The 23,342-nt window shown below is 35.0% G+C and overlaps 3 protein-coding genes and 1 pseudogene across 4 annotated transcripts; 1 reads left to right on the top strand and 3 right to left on the bottom strand.

Moving 5' to 3' along the window:
• Nucleotides 1-205: 205 nt before the first annotated feature.
• Nucleotides 206-3,599, top strand: LOC140978466 (uncharacterized; the record flags this gene model as incomplete). Its single annotated transcript, XM_073443539.1, has 9 exons — nucleotides 206-295; nucleotides 383-434; nucleotides 775-836; nucleotides 1,186-1,249; nucleotides 2,244-2,301; nucleotides 2,383-2,469; nucleotides 2,623-2,716; nucleotides 3,001-3,106; nucleotides 3,277-3,599. Coding segments are annotated over 8 exons (600 nt in total), but the record flags the coding sequence as incomplete, so codon positions are not given.
• Nucleotides 3,600-3,930: 331 nt separating this feature from the next.
• LOC140978465 (tetrapyrrole-binding protein, chloroplastic-like) lies at nucleotides 3,931-5,006 on the bottom strand. Its single transcript, XM_073443538.1, has one exon. The coding sequence runs from the start codon at nucleotides 4,985-4,987 to the stop codon at nucleotides 4,082-4,084; it is 906 nt and encodes a 301-aa protein (XP_073299639.1). The 5' UTR covers nucleotides 4,988-5,006; the 3' UTR covers nucleotides 3,931-4,081.
• A 497-nt stretch (nucleotides 5,007-5,503) lies between these two features.
• Nucleotides 5,504-9,272, bottom strand: LOC140978464 (calcium-dependent protein kinase 24-like; annotated as a pseudogene).
• Nucleotides 9,273-9,869: 597 nt separating this feature from the next.
• On the bottom strand, nucleotides 9,870-19,480 carry LOC140978463 (probable E3 ubiquitin-protein ligase ARI8). 2 transcript variants are annotated; one of them, XM_073443535.1, is made up of 15 exons: nucleotides 19,094-19,480; nucleotides 18,332-18,456; nucleotides 17,989-18,094; nucleotides 17,806-17,896; nucleotides 16,539-16,711; nucleotides 15,723-15,827; nucleotides 15,550-15,638; nucleotides 14,550-14,657; nucleotides 14,279-14,369; nucleotides 14,065-14,154; nucleotides 12,576-12,623; nucleotides 11,721-11,792; nucleotides 11,150-11,249; nucleotides 10,935-11,061; nucleotides 9,870-10,484 (listed from the first exon to the last, which is right to left on the bottom strand). In XM_073443535.1, the coding sequence occupies exons 1-15, from the start codon at nucleotides 19,310-19,312 to the stop codon at nucleotides 10,217-10,219; spliced, it is 1,812 nt and encodes a 603-aa protein (XP_073299636.1). In that variant the 5' UTR covers nucleotides 19,313-19,480; the 3' UTR covers nucleotides 9,870-10,216. The 2 variants fall into 2 exon arrangements, with proteins under 2 accessions (XP_073299636.1, XP_073299637.1); XM_073443536.1 differs by having other exon boundaries at nucleotides 18,332-18,453.
• Nucleotides 19,481-23,342: the final 3,862 nt, after the last annotated feature.

Raw genomic sequence — 23,342 nt, 5'->3', positions numbered from 1 at the left:
GACCCTTTTTTTTTTTTTTTTAATTTCTAGGTTGATTCTGTTTATAGCTTCTTCTGAAAATAGTGTTTCCAAATAGAAATGCACGTCTTGTTTATTATTTTTGAAGAAACGATTAAACTGAAACAGTGAAATAACATGTTTATGGTTCTCTCAATTGGCACAATCATCATTTGCTTGAAGCTTTTTACAATGATCTATTTCTCTCTTATTCTTAACAAGCAGTGGATGCAATCTTCTTTCACAGTGTTGCAACTCATATGAGTATTGTGTTTCATGCTGCTTGAATCCGGCCTTGGTACTTTTTACTCTTCTTTTTTTCTTTTACTCTGCTTAGTAACATGCTTTTAAAACAATTGTAATTTGCATTCTACTTGTTCTTCAGACTGATAAAGAATCATCCCTAAAAGTCAAAATAGCCAAGCCTGTGACTGCTGGTAAATCTGAATTCAGATTGACATTGACTATAACTATTGGTTGAGATGCTAAATCAACTGCTCTTTTCAAGATTTACTTTAGCTTAACAAGGTTTTTTGAGTTAACATTCATATCTTTTGGAATATTCTCAATTGGGCGAGCCTTGGCTCATATAGTCATATTTGATTCACATTCATTCTGAATGTACCTAAAGTCAGGTATTGCTGCCCTTTGACCATGTGAATGCATTGTCGTAAGTTGTAACAAACATTGCAGGCTTCTTATAGTGTGTATAAATGATTATCCTTTTTTTTGAAATTGAGTTATGAGAAGATTTTGACCTTGACTTCTGCCTCGCAGGATTCTATTTAAGTGTTTTTGACTTTTGTGCTGGGAGATGTCGCCATAATTCTGAGAGTGTGGTATGCTTTCATTTTAGATTGTTTGGTCTAGTTAACCATGTTAACGACCTTATTCAAGGCATTTAAAGAAGTAATAATTGTATTTGACTATCTGATGTACTGAGATTGGCCTTAGTCAAGCCATTCCTGAAAGCAGTGTGTCTTTGGATGGTGCAGTAATATAGTTACTGTGAAAAGAACGATGCCTTTGAATCTTGATGTTTTTTTCCACCCAAAATGTATTTATTTTCTTTTTCATTCATACAGGCTTCTTCCTTTATCTTCTACTTACTTTCTGACAATTAATTTACCATTTCATTCTTCATTTTTAATCTAAAATGGCATTTGATATTCTTTTGTGATATTTCAGGTGCATGAAAATGCTTATTTGAGTGAATATCATCATTGTTTTACCATTCCATCAAATTCATCAGGTTTGTGCATAAAATAGTTTTAACATGTAAGGAAATGAAATTTACAAGTACCTCTTTCTGATGGTTGATGATTAATTTGTCTCCCCCATTTAGGTTCTTACATGTGATTTGTTTCTTTTCCTGGTTCTCTAAGTTAAACACAAATCCGCTGTATTTTTTTCCTGTACTAAGTTCAGAATGCAATGTGCCAAAAAGGGTATTTTTTAGCTCTGGTTTTGAACATCATCCTCCAGTGGATCATTTTTACGTTTCTTTTAATATTACCATACTTGGTTGTGTCTGATTTTAAAACTTTACGAGGGGATATATTTTTTTTTCAGATTTTACATTTATGCAAGTGATTATTTCTGGTAGTGTTAATTTTGTAGCTTTGATTGGGGGGATGTTATGTGATTTTTGTGCTCTTTTTGGGGTGTTGGTGTACTTTTTAAAGTCAAGCATGAGATTGGGATTATTATGTATCTTGTATTTGGGGCATTAAATTGCTAAGCCAATAAGCTTCCATTTTATTTTGAAAGATGAAGATGCCTTGTGTAGCTTTGGTCCAGAACTCTACAGACTTTCTTCAAATCTGCTAGGATTGTACGGAGTAGATGCTAATATTTTGAGGATACAAGTCAGTGCTACTGGCCAAAATCTTTCCCATGGCAAGAGTGTTTGAGATGATAACCAAAGCTGCTATTTTTGTCCGCCTATGGTTTAAGTTAACTACAGTACCTGTTTTTCTTCTTAGATTTCATTTAGTTCTTTGAGCCATGTCGTATTTGTTGCTACTTCAAGTTGCTTTATGTTCGAGGATAGCTTTTGTGGGATGCTTGGGGTAATTTCAGTATCAGAATATTTTGAAGTTTTGTCTATTTCAATGTTTGGCTCTGCTCCTTCATCCAATTCCTTTATGTGTTTATCACCAAGCTATTGTGTTTGAAAAAATTATTGCATATGAGGTTCTACCTAATCCTGAACTATTCATACTAAAGGATACTTTTAATCACAGGATCTTCTGGTACACAAGTAGAAGCAAGACTGGTTGGGATCAATATCATTATAGGAAGGTAAGATAATGCATTTTTAGATTAAGGAAATGACCTTAAAGATAGCTTATCCTAACCTGTTATTTTTTCTCCACGTCATAGTCAAGGGGAATCATGTGATTCAGTTTGCAAGTCTAATGGACAATCTTGTGTGCCCAACAAATTGGCGCTGCTTAATCAGTGTGAAATGTAAGCTTAATCCTTATAAATCTTGTTATTTGAACTAAGAAGTCTATCTTGGTATGATGATTGTTGTTCATGAATCTTTATTTCATGAAGGACTTAATTGTTTCTATCTCAGTTAAATACTTGTAACTCTATGATATCCTTTTTGACAAGTAGCATTCAAAAATATATGAGCTGCAAAGGTTCCTGTTTGTCAAGCGTTGGAGCTGATCAACCGGCTGAAGTTGTAGATGATGCTCCAAAACATCTGGTACCATTGTTATTTTTTATGTCCACGAATCAGTCCTTGACAACTAGCATATTTTAGAATTTGAGTCCAGTAAGTTTATCTTCAGATTGGAGTGGCAAAAAAATTATTTGTAATTTGTAATTACTCGTTTTACTTGTTTATTTAATTTAGAGTTGCTTCAAGAATCTGGAGGACATGAGAAAGTAACATCTATCTTTAAAAATTCAGTTGCGAAACTAATATTTCGTGCACTATTTAACTCGACAAAATTTTTATTTTTCCTAATTGGTTTCCTGCATATCCAGAATCCAGGAGCTTGCTTGTACACAAAGACACCATCTGTGCTTTCTTGCAATGGTTCACATAGGCATACAAAGAGGCTTTGCCCTTGTGCATAAAGAGTCTAGCAAAGTAATTTTCCCTCTCCACCATAATCCAAGTTATTTGTTTTCTCGAAGTCGATACCATTTGCGAGCATGCTTGGTAAAACTCAAGTATTTTTGTCCCCTAAACATTTCATGGTTTTTATTCTATCAGGCGACATCACTTTTCTTTTCTTTTCTTTTCTTTTCTTTTTTCAGTTGATTTGAGGAATGAATCCATTAACAAAGGGGCTAGAAATCAACCATGGCAGAGAACACGAAGGCCCAAGGTGATGGTTGACCCTATCACCATAAAGTTCCCTTGATATTTTTATAATTTTCGTTAGGTAACGACGCATTTTTTTTCAACTTCACATGCTTTAACATCTTAGCTTCGAATCTGATCACATTACAAAAAAAATGGAAATATCGTCGAACAAGTTTGTGTGAACAATGACGAAGATGCTAATGAAAGAGTCGGAGGAGGGGTACTGTACTATGAATACTTTAATAATATTTGATAAATATATTTGTTCGGTTTACATTCTAATTTAAACAAATTAAATTTTAAATAATAGACTCGGATTACTGCGTTACAACTTAGATGTTCTGGGAGATTCTATCCATGTAATTTCCAATGTTGTGATAAGCCAACATAATGTTTTTGTTCGATAACTAGAAACAATCATCATAGTACGAAGCTAATATTCATACTATATATTGTTCATTTCGTATGATGATAGATTGGGAATTGGGATTAAAAACAAAAACTTTATTAATATTTGAATTAGGAGTTTGGCATTCTAAGAAAGAAGTTAAACAATAAATTATAATATATATTAATTAATAAAAAAAATTTGTGAAAAAAGGATGACGACCCGAGAAATGAAAATATATATTAATATATAGGCGTGGATGTAATTAAAATACTTTATCAAATAAAACGCGAAAAAACAATGTTAAAAAAAATTACAATGTAATATAGTGAATTTGTTGGTTCCTTCGCAGCAGATTCTCTTCTTTCTTAAAATGAGTAGCTTGTCTTAAATGTTCTGCCCAACGGTTTGCTGCTAATTCTTTCTTCTTCTTCTCCTCCTCCTTCTTCTTCTTCTTCTTCTTCCTCGTTTTCTTCGTCTTCAAAAGCTTTGTGATTCAGAATACAGTTCAGAAGCTGCGTTCCTCTGAGCGCATTCGTCAATGGCAGATGACCCTCCACCATATTTTCATCCATGTCCCACATGAATTCTGTAGGAAAAGACCTGTAATTGTACTGTTCAATTTCAGAGCTTTCAAGCTTCTTCATCCACACCACTTTGATGAAGAACTTAGTGAAGTCTTTATTCACTTTCTTCCATATCTTCTTCTGTACACTGTATCCGAATTTGTTGTCGCTGTACTTCCTCCAGAGCTCGTCGATGGTCTTGAGGTCGGACTCTGGGATGAACTGTACCTCAGAGAAGAAGATATAGCCTCGCTTCTGCGCTGATTCTCCTGCGAGGACGATCAGCAAGCGGCGGGTCTCCTCGTCAGCTTGCCGGAAGTTTTGGTCGGATAGGTGTTGTTGGAGGAGGTCGAATGAAATGTTCTGGGAGGTGGAGGGGTCGGTGGTGGGTGTGGAATAGGTGACGGAGGAGATAGGGGAAGTGGTGGCGCGTGATAGGGGGACGGTGGTGGTGGTGGTGGTGGTGGGTTTAAGGAAGAAACAAATGTTGGCGCCGGCGGTGGGGAAGGAGTCTGTGGAGGAGTGGCGCCGGCATGGAGAAGTGTGGTGGTAAATGGACTCGAAAAGATTGGTGGCCATCAGAGGTGGGATCAAGATTTTGAGGGAGAAACTAAAATTATTGGATTGGAGAGAAGAATAGAGGGAGGGAATGAAGTGATATGAAATGACGAAAGAGAGATAAGAAAGGAGTGAAAATTGTAATGTCATCAAGAAAAATAAGAAGGAACAATGTGATTGGCTAGAGATGGGTGAGGTTGGATACTTCCCACTAGCATAATATATACATCTTCCCACTAGCATAATATATATATATATTATATTACAAATTCTATCGTGTTTAAATCCAAAACAAATGGACCTTACTATTCATAACAATGGCCTTCAATATTATATTAGGTAAAAGAAATTAACTAAAGTACATAATCTTGTATTCGTTTTGAGTTTGGTTCGAGGTACCCTTTTGTTTCAGCGTTTTTTTTTTTTTTTCACCATGCTTCATTAGGAGCACCATTTATATTTCCCCTTCAAAAGAACTATGTTGTATTTATTTTCACTTATTTTTCAAGTTTATTAAATCAATACAGAAAATCTTTAAGGAAACATTTACGAGCTGAACGTATATTATTCATTGATGACCGGCCCTTGATGTTTGACTCCACTATAAAGTGTTAATTTCAGTTGGAAAAAAAAAAAACAAACAAATCAAGTGTGGTTCCAACACTTTTCCCTGCTGTATTCTAATTTTATTTATTGCAAGCATAAAATAACCTTGATATGTGGCATAAATAATAAAGAAATCCCAATCCCAGGAAAAATTTCATTGTACATGAATGAGCAATGGTTATTAAAAAAAACAAAATTAACCATAACTTCACTAATATTTTTCCCTCGTATATATCCCAACAACATGAGCTCGAAAACAAACGAGATCAGGGTTTGAATTGGAAGGACTTGTCCTTGAAGAGTTTCATGCTTAGTGCATTGAACATAGCTCTAGAGTACTGTCGAGAAGCCATCCTCCAATCTATTCCTGTTGTCATCATGGCCTTGAACTCTGGAAAACTTATGCGCCCATCCTGTATTTGAATACATATATTAATGTTAAGTTTAAGTCACAATGAACAACGACTACTGTACGTCTATGGTGAACTGCATGTGCTGCCTAATGGGTGAACTTTCTTGATTCAACATTGGACTCCGCTTATTGGCAGGAATATGTAGATGAACTTACATCATTTCTTTAAAATTGAATCAAGAACCCATATTAGTTACTCAAGTACACACAGAACACGATGGAATAGCATTGTGAAAAAGATCCAACAATATATTGAAAATCAAAGAAACACCATAACGTGTGGAAAAATGAATTCAGTTTACCTTGTCTAAATCAGCATCAAAGATAATGTCTTGAACAACTTGGTCATTACTAGGGCCAAGATGCTCATCTTTCAAAGATTGTTGCAACTCCTCGAACTCAATGTATCCGCTCTCGTTCTTGTCAAAGAACACAAAGGCTTGCTTGAGATGTTCGTCGTTACTAATCCTTTTCATATGAACAGCTAGTGCCAAAAATTCCTCACAATTAAGCGTACCGTTCCCGTCAAAATCAGCCTACATACATACATATAAAGAAAAGATTCAAATATCATTTGAAACAAGGAAATTGAAGCAGTGCATCAGTGTTATGACAAAATAATTGATAATATATACTTACAGCATCGAAAAGTAGTTGCACATCAGGATCAGGAACTGGTTGTCCAATCATATCCAGACCATCTTTCAGTTCTTCAAAATTAAGGTTTCCATTTTTATCTTTGTCCATCATATGAAACAGTTGTTTGATTCCAAGTGCTTTGTCATCAGGCAAGTTGTCTGCTACAACCTATACGTATAAAAATGCAAAACACAAACACAAGTCCCATGTATATTATACATGAACTCGTCCTTTATCTGACCGCTAATCAATTTACAATAGAAATCATGCAGAAGTTCGTATTGTTCTGTGAGATGTTTGGGAGTTTTCTAAAATCTTGGTTAATTATTTGTCAAAATAAGATGACTCAAATAGTTTAAAGCATTTAGACGGTTTGTCAAATCTATCAGAGGAGGCTTCGAGGAGGAGAGGAGCATTTTATATATAACTTGGGTGTTTGGAACTTGTATTTAGAGAAACTTATCTATAAAATCTAAATGGCTATGGAATGAATTACTTACTCGGAGAACCCTTTTCTTGAATTTATTCATCAATGAGAACTGCTTGATTCTTGTTCTGACACGTTCTCCCAAAGGAGTATTTGAGACCTTGTCAGCATTTTGTATCCACTGGTTTTCTTCATAAAATATACAAAATTTTAGAATTATCTCAGACCCATATATACATGATTGCATAATGAATTACCTTATTATCTCTACTCAATACTCAAAATTCGATATCAAAGTTTCTACTATATTAAATACATTAATATGGNTTAAAAAAAAAAAAAAAAAAACACCACGTATACAATCAAAAAATATATATATCTCTGATATGATTTAATTATCTCATAAATTCTTGACATCATGACTTCTACAGTAAGATAATATCTCCTCTATGAAATAAAACCCAACGAAACATGCTCCTGTACATTTTCCAGGAACTATTTTCTATAAAATATTTGTGAGAAAACATTGAAACAAATCCAAACATCGGCTTGGTAACTTAATTGTTATAACACATTAGACAAAACTAAAAACTTCACATTAAGTGCACATGTATCACATAATAATATGAATTTAAAGTGACAAAGATATTTGATTCAATTACCTGCCCAAAATGGAGGAACACCACATAACAAGATGTAAAGAATAACACCTGCACTCCAGATATCAATTTGCTGCCCATAGTTGCGCCTAAGTACTTCAGGGGCCATGTAATATGGGCTTCCGACAATTTCACTGAATATTTGATCTGATGTATTCATATAAAGAACAAAATCATATCTGTTAATGAAAAAACTATATATTTTAGTTTTATAATCGTGTTGATGCAGTTTGGTGGGATGAAATTAAAAAGCTTGTTAATCGACCTTAAAACAAATGCACATGAGTATCAGTGTTACACCAACAATTCTTAACCCAGATCGGTGATATACCACTGCTCAGGCTCAAGATTTATTTATTTCTTCCCCCCACCCTAATCGCAAGTCCATATCACAATAATGCTGTATTCAATTTAATAATGGCGGGATTTTAATTAATTCACAAACACAACAGCAGAAGAACTTGATTAGCATGAAACAGAAATTTGAATCTGCAGATGCTAATGTGAACATTGCAGAATTGAATCACCTGGCTCAAAAAATGTAGAAAGCCCAAAATCAATAGCCTTGATTGCTGCGTTTTCACCATCGTTGGCGTATAAAAAGTTCTCAGGTTTAAGATCTCTGTGTATGACTCCGTGTTCGTGGCATACCTGGGAAAACCATAAACAACCCAGGGAACATTTTCATCTGCACGATAATATATACTAAACTAACTCTTAATATCTCACATTTTTAAAATTTTTTAAAAATGAAATTTCGACGTCATATTTTTACCTTTTTAAAATAAATTATTTTCATTTTTGATTATTTTCGCAGTGCATTCTTGGTTTTGATAAAAGTACTGAGGGAAAAAAAACTTTTATGATATTTTTTAAGTATAGAAGTACCCACAAATAAACCTCAAAATTATACATAAAAATATATATATATGCACTCAAATTTATGGAAAAGAAAGTTAAAAATGGACATCAAAACTAATGGAAATGAAATAGAGAAAATTATAGATATAGAGAGAGACCTTGACAACTTCAAGAATAGTCTTGGTGACAAGAGCTGCAGCCCTCTCGGTATAATGCCCCTTTGCAATAATTCTGTCAAATAATTCCCCTCCCTCACACAACTCCATCACAAGATAAATATCATCTTTATCCTCGTACACATCCTTGTAACTCACTATATTCGGATGTTTAGGCAAATGTCTCATTATCTCCACTTCTCTTCTTACATCCTCGACATCAATCTCTGTTCTTAGCTTGTTCTTTGATATCGTCTTGCATGCTACATTCTCCCCATTCTCATTATCCACGCATTGATAAGTTATCCCGAATTCCCCCCTACCGAGCTCTTTCCCGAATTTATATCTCTTGAATATGTCGTCCCCCGAAGGATCTCTCAACACTTGGATAGGACGTGACATCTTGTGGGATAAAGGAACCAGTTTACCACTATATTTCTCGTTTTCCTGAGCATTTGGGATTGGTTTTCCATGTTTGGATCTCTTGGAAAAGCTTTTGTTTGCTTGGAGGGACATACAAGTTCCCATGGGATCGGGGTTGGGATTGATCGGTAAATGGTTTTTTGTGTTTGATTATTTTGTCAACCCTACTTCATTATTTTTTTTTGTGTTTTTGATATCTCAAGGGAACCAAAAAAATAAGGTGCAAAGTTTTACACAAAAAAAAAAAGAAAAAGAAAAAAAAGAGGAAGATCCCTTGTTTCTTGGATATAGAACCTACCTCTTGTATAAGGTGGTTTGATTATCGGATCTGCTTGTGTTCTCCGGCTTTGGCTCACATCCCTTGAATCTTTTTTTCTCTTTTTACTTACCTCTCATTAATAGATAAATATATATGTACGTATTTATTTATATAACAATAACAATGTAACACAAAACACACACATATACACACACAAACTTCTGTTTTATATAGTTTTTTGAGAGGTCTGTTCTCACTTATTTGTCCTTTTATCTATTCACCCCTGATTGACTAATCATAATTTTTCACCCAAAAATAAATAATTATAAAGACGAACAAAAAGAAATGGAAAGAGAGAAAACACACTTACACTGGCATGTCCTACCCTCATAGCCTCCATATGTATACCGTATACACTTGGTCTACATGCTTTACGGTAGTTTTTATTATTTTTCATACTATGTATCATGTTTTTAAACCAACCAACTAATTGTTATATTATGTTGTCTATATCTCTAGATCGGACTAGGGAATCTGTACGCCTTGTTACTTACTACAGGAATATTAGGGCATACATACAGAAGCACAATCGAGATTATTACAATCAAATATTAGATTTAACGTTTCATCATGGCAAGCTCAAGAAAAGCGAGTCAAGTCAACATTCAGCTCTTATTTCTTGTGTTTTTTTTTTGCATATCAATTCACATTTAAAGTACAATTTTGAGAAAGGTGACTCGTTGACTCCTCCAATTAACTTATTTACAAATATTTTGGACCAGGAAATGCCCGATACACAAACCCTCCGCCCCCCTTAAAAAACAGAAACAATTAGAAATGATCGTCCGTTGCTCTCCCATCTTTCAGTGCCTGTAGCACCTCCACAGCATAGCAAACTGGGCAGAAAGATCCGCTGTTTCACACCGTCGAGGCTTGTTTCAACGGCTATGATGACACATATGGCACGTCGTGGCAGATCGTTTGTTCAAGATCGTACACTTATCACATGCCCAATCACCTGAATCGTCAGTGTTCCTAGTTGATGTGCTTGTTTTGGAGGAGCCCTTGCCCCTTCCCCCTTTCGCCTTGCTGCTGCTTCCTGCTACATTTTTTGAGCTCGTCTTGTTACCTAGTGTCTGCGAATCGACATCTGAAAGACCGTTCTCTAATGCTCTGACCAAGTTTTCAAAGTAATTTCGTGTCACGCTGTTACAAAACAATGAAAATATATTTCACTCCCGCTGAATAAAACTACAGGTTCAGGTTTTAACATATTGATGTTATGATGTACTGCATACTAAGATGCAACCCAGATGAATCATCACCAACAGCAAATATTTAATCTTCTTCTCCTATACTCAAAGAACCAAAATCAGGAACAGCATTCTGGACCCAAAATGCATGTTCTAAACTTCTAAACATCTTATGTCAACTGAAATACCAGTAACAAGACAACGTCCATCCTTCTTTCGATGTATAGGATGCAGCAATCAAACTTCAACCAAACCACACAATTTTTATCCTTGCCAACAAATAGAGGGATAGAAGTTTTTTTTTAAAAAAAGACCAGAACTAAAAACAAATTAAATTTTGGACAAGTAAAACCAGTAACCAGAGTCCAGATATATGTTAATAATTTATCCAACCAGAAACTACCTCGTCAGGCCGGCAAGTTTTGTACGAAAATCATTAAAATCTTTTGATGCCCCGTCTGAATTGATGTAATTCATTAGCTCTTTCTCAGCACATTGATGAAGCCTCTCCAGACCAGCTTCTGCGTCACCTAAAATTTAAATATTCCGATGGTTTAATCAATAAAGATAAAAATAAATCTGAATCAGCAATTTCTAAGGCTAGAAGAGAAATGATACCTTGCAAATATTCAAAAAACTGTCTTTTAGCATGCTCCTTTTCAGGTAAGTAATAGCCGTATGCATAGGTCCACTTTAGAACCCTCCGACATTCACCTATCTGCAATTGTCTCATTAGTCAACAACAATACAAAAAATAAACATCAATCAACATATACGACTTGGTTTAATAATAGTCAGGACTCAGGAGATAATCCTAGCATTAAGAAAAACGAATTAAATATGTAATTCATCAATGAAATTGGAGGCAAGTCCAGCTAGATCAAATAGCGATGGAAAACAAAGAATATTTCTATCAACATAGATTAAGTGGCAAACAGAACAAATGCAAGGCAGTTTCAAATAACTAAACAAACAGTAGAATAACTTTTCCATTCGGCTATAGATAGAGGGACCATAAATTTTAGGCAATTTGCAAACCGTATTCTTGATATGGAAATAACAGGCATCCTTCAATAAGCTTATGCACAGTTATCAAAGTATATTCACAAAAATACCTCATGCCAAATTCATTTATTCGTCGATGCAATTGGATATTGAAAACACTTACAGAATCAGTCACAGTATTTACCTGTTGCCAAGCTTCTATGATGAATTTCAATTGTGACTCAGGTTGTGATTGAACTTCGCTAAGCTTCTCAAGCTGGGGAGGAAAAAATGATTTTAGGATTAAGAAATCACATACAAAAAGTTTGGCAGCTGTGTCATGTATAATATACTCCATTTGTCCAAATCCTATAGACTTCTCAAGTTTCCAAATTCAAATAGCCGAACTTCAAACTGTAATTGGTGATTGATGTTCAATATAGCAGTGTGGTTTCAATTCATGACCCAAGCCATAATTTGCAAATGGATTAAAGCAGCAGAAGCACAAAGTGTGTTAAAAGTGTGGATTGAGCCAAACCAACACACTCTAAATGGTTCATTCCATCGTTTACTGCAAACTACAACCTCAGCATGCATGCTCGAATCTCCTCAAAGTACAACATTGAGGAGAAAAGGATTGGATAGAATTTTGAGCAGACACTTAACTTGTATGTTGTAAAATAACCTTTAACTTCATTTTCTCAGACCATTTCGTCCCAAATGAAATATTGCAGTGGAATAAAATAAAATAAGCCTCATTTCAAACAAAGTACTTCATGTTTTTGCACTCCAACATAAAATAAATCAAACGGTAATCATAGGTATCTCCAGTCCACCCATATTTGCCAAAAAAGATAAGTGACCTTTTAGGTTGAAACCCTCTGCAAAAACAGAGTTCTACAAAACTAGTGCTCTCAAATTCTAAAGCAGGTTCACCATCAGAAACTGTACTAGAAAAGGAAACTATAATTATGCACAGATCTATCTACAGATTCATCTTGTAAACATGCTGCATCGCAACAATTACATTCACATTTGAAGACACGGACAAAATCCTTACATGTATAGATTGCATTTGCTGTAGATCTGCTAGAGCTTTTTGCCTTGACTGCATTGAATAGGCAAACGGTTGCATGTTATGAATAAAAAGAGGAAAAATGACCCAATGCTAAAATGTCAGAATGCAGTTATATTTCAAAATTCAAATTGTATTTAAGCATAGCCTGTCATTAGTTAAGGAAAAAACAAAAGGAACAAAAAGTAACGCATACATGAACCAATAAAGTCAAGTCAACAATGAATGGAACAAAAAATGTATCATTGACAAAGAAATACACTCCAAATGAAGATAATTTGCTATCCAAAAGAGTAATCAATAAAACAGCCCTTCACAATCATGTGGGTATACATTTTTCTTTAGAAGCCTAAAACATAAAGGTTATTTCATAAATTTTCCATTCGCAGTGAACATGGATCATGATTCTTGGGTCTAATTTATATGGATGTTTGAGGTTTAATCAAAGTGACCTGGACCAGTCGTTCACACAAAGGTTTAAAGTGACTTCCCTGGAGGAGAATTTTGATGTCCGTGTATACTTTGGAGTTCTTAAAAAATCAAGAGAGTTTACAATTACTGAGTAATGCCTTTATAGATTTTGCTTCAACTGGTGAGGATGAAGCATTTCCTATTCTCCCCACTGCCACTTCATTTCATTTCTCCTATATTTTTCCATATTTAATATGGTTCTATCTTATCACAATCTTATCTCATCTAATCAGTTCATTTAATTGATTGAAGACTCCATCGTTCTCAATGACAAAAGTACTAAATCTTATTACCAACTTTTAAAATGATTGTCACAATTTTTAAGTCTATAGAGGTTATCAAACCTCAGTTAAAGAGTGCATCGACTGCATGGCAAGAAAAAGTGGCTCTTAGTAAAGTCCAGTGAGGTTAGAACAGTACCTTCGATTGGGTATTTTAATAGTCCTCATACTAAAGTCATCATAGGTCTAAGGCAAAGAAGAAAAGAACCAAGGGAAAACTGATGAAGATAGTCAGGCAGCAAAGTTATGACATGAGATGAGGAGCCATTATTCAATCATAACACCGCCCCTCTCTTACTTTTTTCCCAATTCAAAAATTTAAGCAACCTACCAGAACTTAAGAGAAGTTGTACCTCTTTATGGTTTAATTGTTGCATATATAATACATAACAAGTGCACTGGCGCACGCGTTGAAAATTGTGCAGTATTTTTGGTAATTAGTTTAATTTATATTCAAATATGGGTAATATCGTAATTGTAAAAATTAATGAAAGGTTATTCTGCAATTTGAAATGATAAAATGAAGTTGTAAAAATTAGTGAGAGCAATTTTAAATGATAAAATGGGAAAAAACAAAAACAAAAAGAGGCTCAGACCAAGATACCATATTTGTTTCTATTATCCAAATTCTTAATAATAGAAATCTACACACTTCACATGTTTATACGATATAATATAATATAATCCAACAATATCTAAACAATCTGACTACTAGAGCATACCGATTGATTGGAAGCCCACCGCTCATAATAATGGGTGTATCTTTCCAAAGAGTTCTTTGCCATCTCTCTTCTCCTCTCATCATCATCATACTGCGCATACAATGCAATAAATTCAGGTAAAATTTAAATTTGTTACAGAAATAATGAACAAGAACTTAGACAATCATATGCAACAGGTAACATTAAACAAAGATGAATTCCCTTATTTACATACCACCCCCTCTTGCTTTGCTGCTTCATAACGATTGCAAGCATAGAAACCTCCTGTTCTCTCACCATGGTCAGACCATGCACCAAGACATAACCTGCAAATCAGTAAGAACACCACATTCAGTTGAAGATAACCTAGGGTTACAGTTGAGAATGTAATCCACATTAGGAATTTCAAATTCCAATAAAGGAATTCCACCAATGCGTGTGAATGACAAGAAAATCATGTGACATTGAAATTGTTTAATTTGAAAGTATTGAAGTATAAAACTCACCAGCAAAATTCAAACTTGCAGGGTGGTGTGCAGGTCATGTGCATACAACCTTGGTTCTTTTCGATTGGACGCTTGCACTTGGGACAAGGTTTCGAGTTGGCCAATATCCTAAAAGCAACAAAATTGGTATAAGAATCGTTCTGCATTTAAGACAAGAGACCCACATAACCCTGATAATAAATACATAGACAACCTTCTAACTAAAATAAACATCATGTCGTCAAACCATACATACCACAATTAATGAACAGACCTTGACTCGCCTTACCTTATCACTATGACAGTCATAGAACCTAAACTTTAGCTCATTTTAAGGAAGAATGGGACCTGACCTTATCTGTTCTTCGTGGAAATAGAAAAGGAGGGGAGAATAAAAAAATTGAATTATAAGATAATTTTACATAAAGAGGAAGAAACTTATAGATGTAACAAGACACCAGGCGTTTGCTCCTCATTTCAAAAAGATCCATACAGCAGCAACTTCAAAATAGTATTGACTCATATGAACAGTTTGAAAGCAGGAATCCATGGTGAAAGAGTGGTTCTACTGCAGGGCTTTCCAGAATGAGAACAGCTCAACATCAATGATTCAATGTTAAGTAAAATTACAAAAAATAATGTCAAAATCAATTCTTTTTTGCAAATATAAGCCTGACTTGGGAACTAAAATAAAGCTTTACATTTTCAGGTCCACCACTTGTAAAATAAAAACTCTTTCCATTTGAAAAAACTGCTTCGACTGTACAAAAACATCAATCCCGAAAATTGTAACATTTTTACACGAGAATTTGCAATTCAGAGTTTCAAATATCCAGTTCTGATGAAGTATAATATTATAGCCACCAAATGCGACACATTGCATCTTCCATTATAACAAATAATTGTTCGACACTCATTGAAGTCTTTTCGGTGACTAATTGTACAAAAAACAATTTCACCAAGCAAATAGTGAGCCGTGCACACAAATAACGAAATGACGGGGAAAAAACAAGTATTCTACCAATTCATGTTTTCTGACTCTGCACTGTTTTTCAGAATCCACTTTGCCACAGTTTCACAGTCCACTGGCCGATGAGCTTCCTCTGTACACTGGTCGAAGTAATTCGTTATGCTTTATATAAGAAATCTTCATCAGGTAAACAAGACGATTAAATATCATACAGCTCATCTTACGTTCCAACAGAAGCCATATGAACAACTGCAATTGACATCATAGTTTCCACTACCGACAACATATTCCACAGCAGAATCACAACCAGGAGCAGGACACCACTTGATCTGAGAAAGAATAATAATAATAACAATTAATTATCATGTCCTAAAATCCAGAAAATTAAAGAAGAACGAGACAAGCAAGCCAAAGCACAACTGCACAAGTGATCCGCTAGATAAGACCGTCATAATATGCTCTCTGAAGTTTGAAGCAGTTGGAAAAATATCGCATCATACAGATGCTACATCACCACCAACCCCAGCTTTTTCCCAGAAGTTTATCTCGAGGAGCACAAAGACCTTAAAAGGCACTGGAAGGATTTCAAATAAATAGTAGACAAAAGGAATTATCTCGATCTCATCATCCGCTAGATGAGATCATCATAGATAATATGCCCTCCGAGGTTTGGAGCAGTCGGAAAAATATCGCATCATACGGATGCTAAATCACCATCACCTCCAGCATTATTCTAAAAGTTGATCAGAGCACAAAGACCTTAAAAGGCCCTTCAAGTGTAGTGAAGGGGAATGAACAAGAACAAGAGAGATCTACTTAAGAAGATCCTTCTCCATATTATCTATGATATTCAAAATTATTTGTTAGCCAGACAATCCTCCCCCCCGAGCTCTCAAACTGGATTATAATGCGAAAGCTTGATAAATCATAAGAACGGGAGAGTGGTATATTTAAAATACCGAGAAAGTTAAACTGCCATCCAAAATGATGAGTTATAAAGATGTTTGCACAAAGAATAGCGAGTGCTAAAAAAAGGCTACCTTGCGGCTGTCCTCAACATAAGATCTAAGAAGATAACGGTGATACTTCTCCTTATCTGCATCAGTTGCCAGCTTATCAATCATATCTTGCCCAACAGCAGCAACACAGGATAGATCAGGACACCTCAACGTCAAGCAACCAGGGCCATCGTGGATGGATGTGCTAATGTAAGCTAAAGAGTAAACAGGGAAACAGTATCAACAATATTTGAAGATAAACTCCTAGTATGATAAAGTCGCAGTTTTGAGAATAAAGGATATATAACGCATCTTTCAGGTTCAAGGCATGACACAAACTTTAAAAAAGCAAAGTAAACTCAGAATCACTTTTCTATCATTATAGAGGAAATTTAGTCCTTTTGTGAATCATGCTCCTTAGAAATTAAGCTATTGATTGAGCATTTTACAATCATGAGATATTGTTTGTGACAAATAATATTTGTTTACCACATTTAGAAACCGTTGGACTACAAGAATAACAAATATCATCCACAGGTCCATCTAAACATCATTTTCAGGTGTTCCACCCACAAAAATCTAATCAAACATAGAAGGTTGAGGAGGAATTTCAGATATACATCCAAGAAAAGGTAACTATCAGTCTCTCTTAGCCATTCAACCCCTCAAATTATATCGAATCAAGTATAAGATGGAAGAATCGCAAAATCCAAATCATTCGCTGAGAAAAGGTGTCGATAATCTTAGCTCTAAATGGCTTGAGACACTTAAAATTTTTATTAATACCATTTACTTGAGTTATGTTGGGCTGTGATTACAAGCTTAGAAGCCAGCCAGTCTACTATTTAATTTAGGGTAAATAATGAAATCTTCAAACAGGACCCTTTTCCAAGAAAGCCACAAACTACAGCTTAAGTCCTGGCGTCCTGCCCTGCCTGTTACCTTCTTTTCCCTCTTTGTTGCCACAGAAGAAGATAATTGTCCTGTGCTTCACTCTCTTTTCATAGAATTTTCACTGTACCAATATTCGTGCCATTGCTCCACACGGAACAAATCATAAAAGTACAAGAGAACGACAGTATATTCAATGCAATCCAAGTGAAATCGATTCAGTAGGGGGCACATGAAAACCATAGCAGAGAGGAATCTTCTCTTCAAGTAGTATTAAGTTCCACATAAAATTGAGTTGCAATCAGTAAAGATCTCTACAGATAACAATAGCAAAGCAAGAGCAACTTAAGCTATACACTGATCAAAACCACAGTAATTTCAACAATAAGTCAGTCAAACCGTGTCATAGCCAACAAACCTTTCCAGCATGTGTCACAGAAAAGATGACCGCAAGAGACAGAGCGCAAATTGTCACGAGAGAAATTCTCAAAACAGATCCCACATGTCAACTACCAGAAAACATTAACAAACATGAATGATCAATAAGAATGAAGTCTGTCCATGATGATAGGAAGTATCATGGTGCAAAATGGTAACTTACTTCCTTAGCATTGAAAAGATTCACCACTGGCATCTCCAATATGCCAACAGCATTACGAACTCTATCTTCATCCGCAAACCATTCTTCATGAACATTACTCATGCTCCTCCATAATCAGTTTCATTAAAAAAAATAGTTAATATCTCAACAAGGACATCATAACACAAAAAATAAAACTGCCAAGCATTTAGGGTGTAAAAGAACTTTTCACGGGCCAAAAACTCATAACTTTAATTACTTCATGCTCTAACAAAATTACCCAACACAAACACTAAGAAAGCACAACTTTTTACAAAAATGATCACAGATTTCTAAATTTCAGACAGTGGTACAAGAAGACTACCAGTTATAACGACGCAAGAGAATGCAAGCCGCTTCTCTTGAAATCGAAAGGACGGTAGAAATTCTGGTAATATCTTCCTCTTGACGCTGCTGTACATCTTCCTCCTTTAAGATGGTATAGTTCTTCTGAACATAAACAATGATATATGTTCAAGAATATTTTGATGAGCAATTACAAACAACTGTTCTTGCTCATAGCCTCATTAGTCCAAAGCTCATATGGTAGATCAAGTAAAGAAGGCATTCAAGTAATAAAATGCCCTAGGTAACGTTCCCCTTTAGTAGCTTGGGTGCTTGTTTCCACTCAATGAAGATTATATCCACAAACTTATGTAAATGGGATACAAATCGCCCTACTGACAATAATTAAGAGAATGTGAAGCTTTCAGGCCGTTAACATAACTTAAATCCCAAACTCAATCAGTTAAATCCAAAAGGCTAGAACTTTGAAACAACCAAACACTATTAATACAACTTTAACCTTACTAAACGCAAAATAATCAAGGATTTCGCCTTGCCTATCCTGAATAAGCAAGATAATTGATTATCCAGTCTCATTCCCATGAATTAGCAATCTTTGATTGGCGGGCTCACTTTGCTTCAAGTACGCGAGCAAGATTTTAAAAAGTGGTAGGAGACCCAAAATATCTTCGAAATCAAGTGCTTTCTCTATCAAATCGATCTCCTAGAACTCAATCTTTTGACAATATAAACAAATTAAATTTTTTTTAAAAAAAAAGAGCAGGCTTTTACTCTAGTGTACCTGTGAATGCCTGGTGGTAACATCATCGCCGTCATCAGAGTCATTGGTAATAAAGTCGTAATCGTCAATTTCATCCTGTTCATCAGCGTAGTCATAGTTGTAGTCGTAATCTTCTTCAGCCTCCATGTCTTCGTCCTCTTCGCCGCCGCTGTAATAATCGTCTTCTTCCTCCACGGACGCTACATCGTTGGCATCGTGCATATCGTCCTCCGATTCCATCGCAATTCCCGATTGATAAGATAAGCAAATCAACACCGAGAGACAAACCCTAGGAAGTAATAATTAAAAAAAAAAAAAAGGAAGCAAAAGAAACACTAGTAGAGCGATAATGTTCAGTAATTGATTTGATTTGATCGGAGAGGAGAGGAAAATGAATAAGATATAATAGGGGAAAGTGCTTCAACTCTTTCCTATTTCTTATTTATCTATTGATTTTTTACCTTGTCCATTTAACTATTTTTAATTCTGGCAATAATTTGTGTAAGATAGTTTTATCAATCGTATTTTGTGAAACGAATCTCTTATTTAGATCATCCATGAAAAAATATTAATTTTTATGCTAAGAGTATTACTTTTTATTGTGAATATCGGTAAGGTTAACTCGTCTAACAGATAAAGATTCATGAGACCATCTCACAGACTCTTGAGACCATCTCAAAAGAGATCTACTATTTTATTTTAGTATCTAATATTACATGCACCAGGATCACATGTTTACAGTTTTATATTTAGAGAAAACTGTTTTTTTAGTAATATTTAAATTATTATTATAATTTTAAGATTAAGTTTGTTTCTAATTTTTAGGAGTGATGATATTTGTCTTTTTCGATTGGACTGAGATTTTTTAATCGGTGAAATGTTTAGAATCTCAGTGTTTTATTATAATATTTTCCTGCTTTATTAAGGCTGAAATTGTTTTCGGAGTTATGAACTTTTATCATCGGTAGGAATAAAAGGGAAGTTGGTGAAAAATCTCCGATCAAAATATTTCTTTGGGTTCACTCTCTACCCACAAAATTATGGTACTATGTCATACAAAATGTGGTACACTTCATGTGGAAATGTGGTACACTTCATGTGGAAATGTGATACTAAAAAAGTACACAGGGACTGAACACAAAAAAAATCGACGGCTGGGAACTGAAGACCAATTTCCCGAAGAATAAACGTGTTCGATAATTAGAATGGTAATATATTGATTTTGATCAGCTTACGTATTATTACTGTGTGTTTGGATATATAAAAAATGAGATTTGTAATTGGATTTGGATTTGAAGTTAACGGAATTATAATTCAATTTTTTTTGGGTGTTTTGCTAAAATTTAAAATGTAGGTTGGAAATTGATTTGAAAATTTAAAAATAATATTTTATATTAAAAAAATTTCGTATTGTTTATTTTTTAAAAAAATTATTAATAGTGTTTCTATAAATAATCATTTATTTTTTTTATCAAAAACAAAAAAATTATTTTTAGCATATAACAAATATTTTTATTAACTATTTTTTAAAAAATGAAAAAATATTAAATTTATCAAAATGAAATTAAAATAAAGTTATCAAATTTTGATAGATCTAGTTTTTAGTATTAAAAAGAATAAAATATTTTTTTAAAGAAAAAATGATTTATAAAATTTTTAAAATATAAAAAATTCTATTTGATTTTCTATACAAATATTTATTATATAACAGTGTGAATTGATAATATAGATTTTGAATAAGTAGTATTTTGTAAATTTTTTTTAAAAAGACTTAAAATTTATAAGTAAGTAATATAAATTTAATAATAAAAAAATATTTATTTTTTAAATCAAATCTACTATATCAATTTATTGAGACGACGGTGCGATTACAACTGAATGAAAGAACATGAACAATAAAGTTTGGGGATGAACCCAGGAAGTGGAACTAGCATAATAATGAACTACTCGAGCTAGCTCGCGAGCAACTACATTCGTTTGTAGTCGAATAGACTTCGGCTCTTGTTGTAGAATCTGATCAGATGCTCGAATGAGATTTCCAAATTCAGAGATATCTAGTCTGCTTACCCGAACAGCATCATTCACAATTTTAGCATCAACTTCAAAGAACACCTGATGCATGTCAAGATTACGGACCCATGAAAGAGCTTCCAACAAACCAATTACGTCGGCTTCTCTTATCGCCGAGATCCTTCGAATATCATAGTCCTGCATGTTACAAACTCTCCATTGTCACCCCTCATTTGTTAAAAACTTGCCAGTTATTCTCAAAATCAATGTTACACATAGCACACAAACCAGTCATACCAATACCTTTGTGCTGGACATTTATTTAGCCAAGTCGGTAAGAGTTTCCAGTTTCGACCAATCCCCTTCGACTGGTTCGGGATTCTGTTCAAAAAAGTCTATAGCAACGCAATATCCCGATTTCACCATATAAATCCCATATTTTTAATAATGCTAGTTCCGACTGTCGACCAAACCAGACCCTTGTACAGGAATACTGCAGATTTCAATGCTATCTCAGGTTCAGAAGAGTTCATCTAGTAATTCAGTATCACAAGCTCTCATCCCAGGAATCATCAAATCACATACTATAATATCTTGCAAGTCCGGATTCATAGGAATTTCAACACGAAAATTATTTGCATATCTCAACCAAGGGTCGCGCCATACATTTATATGAGTCACGGTCCCAACCTTCCATCGAATGCCTTTTGCCAACACCACTCGCGAACACCAAATGCTCCGCCATGTGTAACTAGGGTTATTCCCCAAGTTAGCATTTAAAAACTCCCCTCCGAAAAGTACTTCGCTTTGAGAATTCTACAAATAAGAACACTTGAGTTAGAAATGCAATTTCAACTATTTTTGCAAAGCAAAGCATTGGAGTTGTCTAAAACCGAGCCTCATAATCCTTTCTCGCACTCATTTGATACCAACTCATCCACTTGATTCATTTATTCGCATTCTGTCCAGAATCCCACCAATACCTATTCATCATTTTCTGCAATTTGTCAAGCAAGAAATTAGGCAATAAAAATGAGTCATACGGTACGAGGGAATAGCTTGCACAACTGATTTCACAAGTATTTCTCTTCCTGCTCGTGAAAGGAATTTACCCCTCCAGGCTCCATGTATGTATTCTATTCCACACTTGATCCTTTATATGGTTAAAAATGGCCCTCTTCCTTCTACCAATGAGAGAAGGAAGACCCAAATACCTTCTCATATTCAACGGATGGGCCCACCCCCATAATCTGCATAACCTCTGCACGTCTCGTATTTCCAACATTACTACTTAACAGTACCCCTGACTCAGAGAAATTCACCACCTGGTCCGAGGCTAATTCATAGTCATGTAGTAAACCTTTCAAAACCGAGCTATCAATAGATGTGGCATGACAGAACAATATGCTATCGTCCGCAAACATGAGGTGGGATATAGATGGTTTGCCAACACTTTTTCATTATCCTATGTATCACGTTGCATAAAGAAATATGTCTCCAATCCTTCATAGAAACCGGCTCATCACATTTCGGGACCAGAACAATATTTGTTCACCGAGAGACACATGGAAAGCCTGATGATTTAACCAATAAGAGCAGGCCCAAAAAACCTCATCGCCAATCAAGCTCCAGAACCTCTAATAAAAAGCAAGGTTTAGCATGGTTAAAACCATCCGGCCCTGGCAATTTATCAGGGTATATTAGTGATCGCCGGTTGAAACTCATCCATGGAGTAAGGCTGCAGTAACACCTGGTCCATCTCATCCATTACTCGCGGGGCAATTTTAGATACCAATGGTTCCACCACACATTCATCTCGCCAACATATTTCAGCAAAATAATCACTCAGCACAACACAAATTCCATCCTTATCCTCATGCGAGATACCTCTATCATCTTGTAACTTTGCAATCCAATTCTTCTTTTTCCTTCTCGAGGTAGTCACATGGAAAAAAAACGGGTATTGCTATCACCGTCCTTAAACCAGAAATTTTTGCTCGTTGTTTCCGATACGTCTCCTCTAACATTAGTAGTTGAGCCAGATTATTTTTCACCTCACCTAGCTCACCGACAGAAATCGGATTATCCTTTGGTTGTTGCTTCTCGATGCGCTCATTATAGTATTTAATCTTCTTTTGATTCTCTTTATTCATGTTCTTACCCCAATTCTCCAACTCATCAGCACACAATGTAGGCCTACTAATAAGAACCTATCCGGAATACCGATTACAAGACAAACGCACCTTATCCTCCAAACGCT

This window comes from Primulina huaijiensis, chromosome 6 (genome assembly GCF_012295235.1).
Source record: "Primulina huaijiensis isolate GDHJ02 chromosome 6, ASM1229523v2, whole genome shotgun sequence".
Taxonomy (NCBI): Eukaryota; Viridiplantae; Streptophyta; class Magnoliopsida; order Lamiales; family Gesneriaceae; genus Primulina; species Primulina huaijiensis.
Note: the sequence above shows the minus strand (reverse complement) of the source record. Positions and strands in the feature narration are given on the sequence as shown.

Coding starts and splice junctions, on each gene's coding strand:
- LOC140978463 (XM_073443535.1), bottom strand. CDS start 19,312: ATGGAATCGGAGGACGATATGCACGATGCCAACGATGTAGCGTCCGTG. Junction 14,155..14,278: donor CAGCAAAGCAAGAGGGGGTG/GTATGTAAATAA, acceptor TTGTATGCGCAG/TATGATGATGATGAGAGGAG. Junction 12,624..14,064: donor GGTGGGCTTCCAATCAATCG/GTATGCTCTAGT, acceptor TATTCAATGCAG/TCAAGGCAAAAAGCTCTAGC.
- LOC140978465 (XM_073443538.1), bottom strand. CDS start 4,987: ATGACATTACAATTTTCACTCCTTTCTTATCTCTCTTTCGTCATTTCA.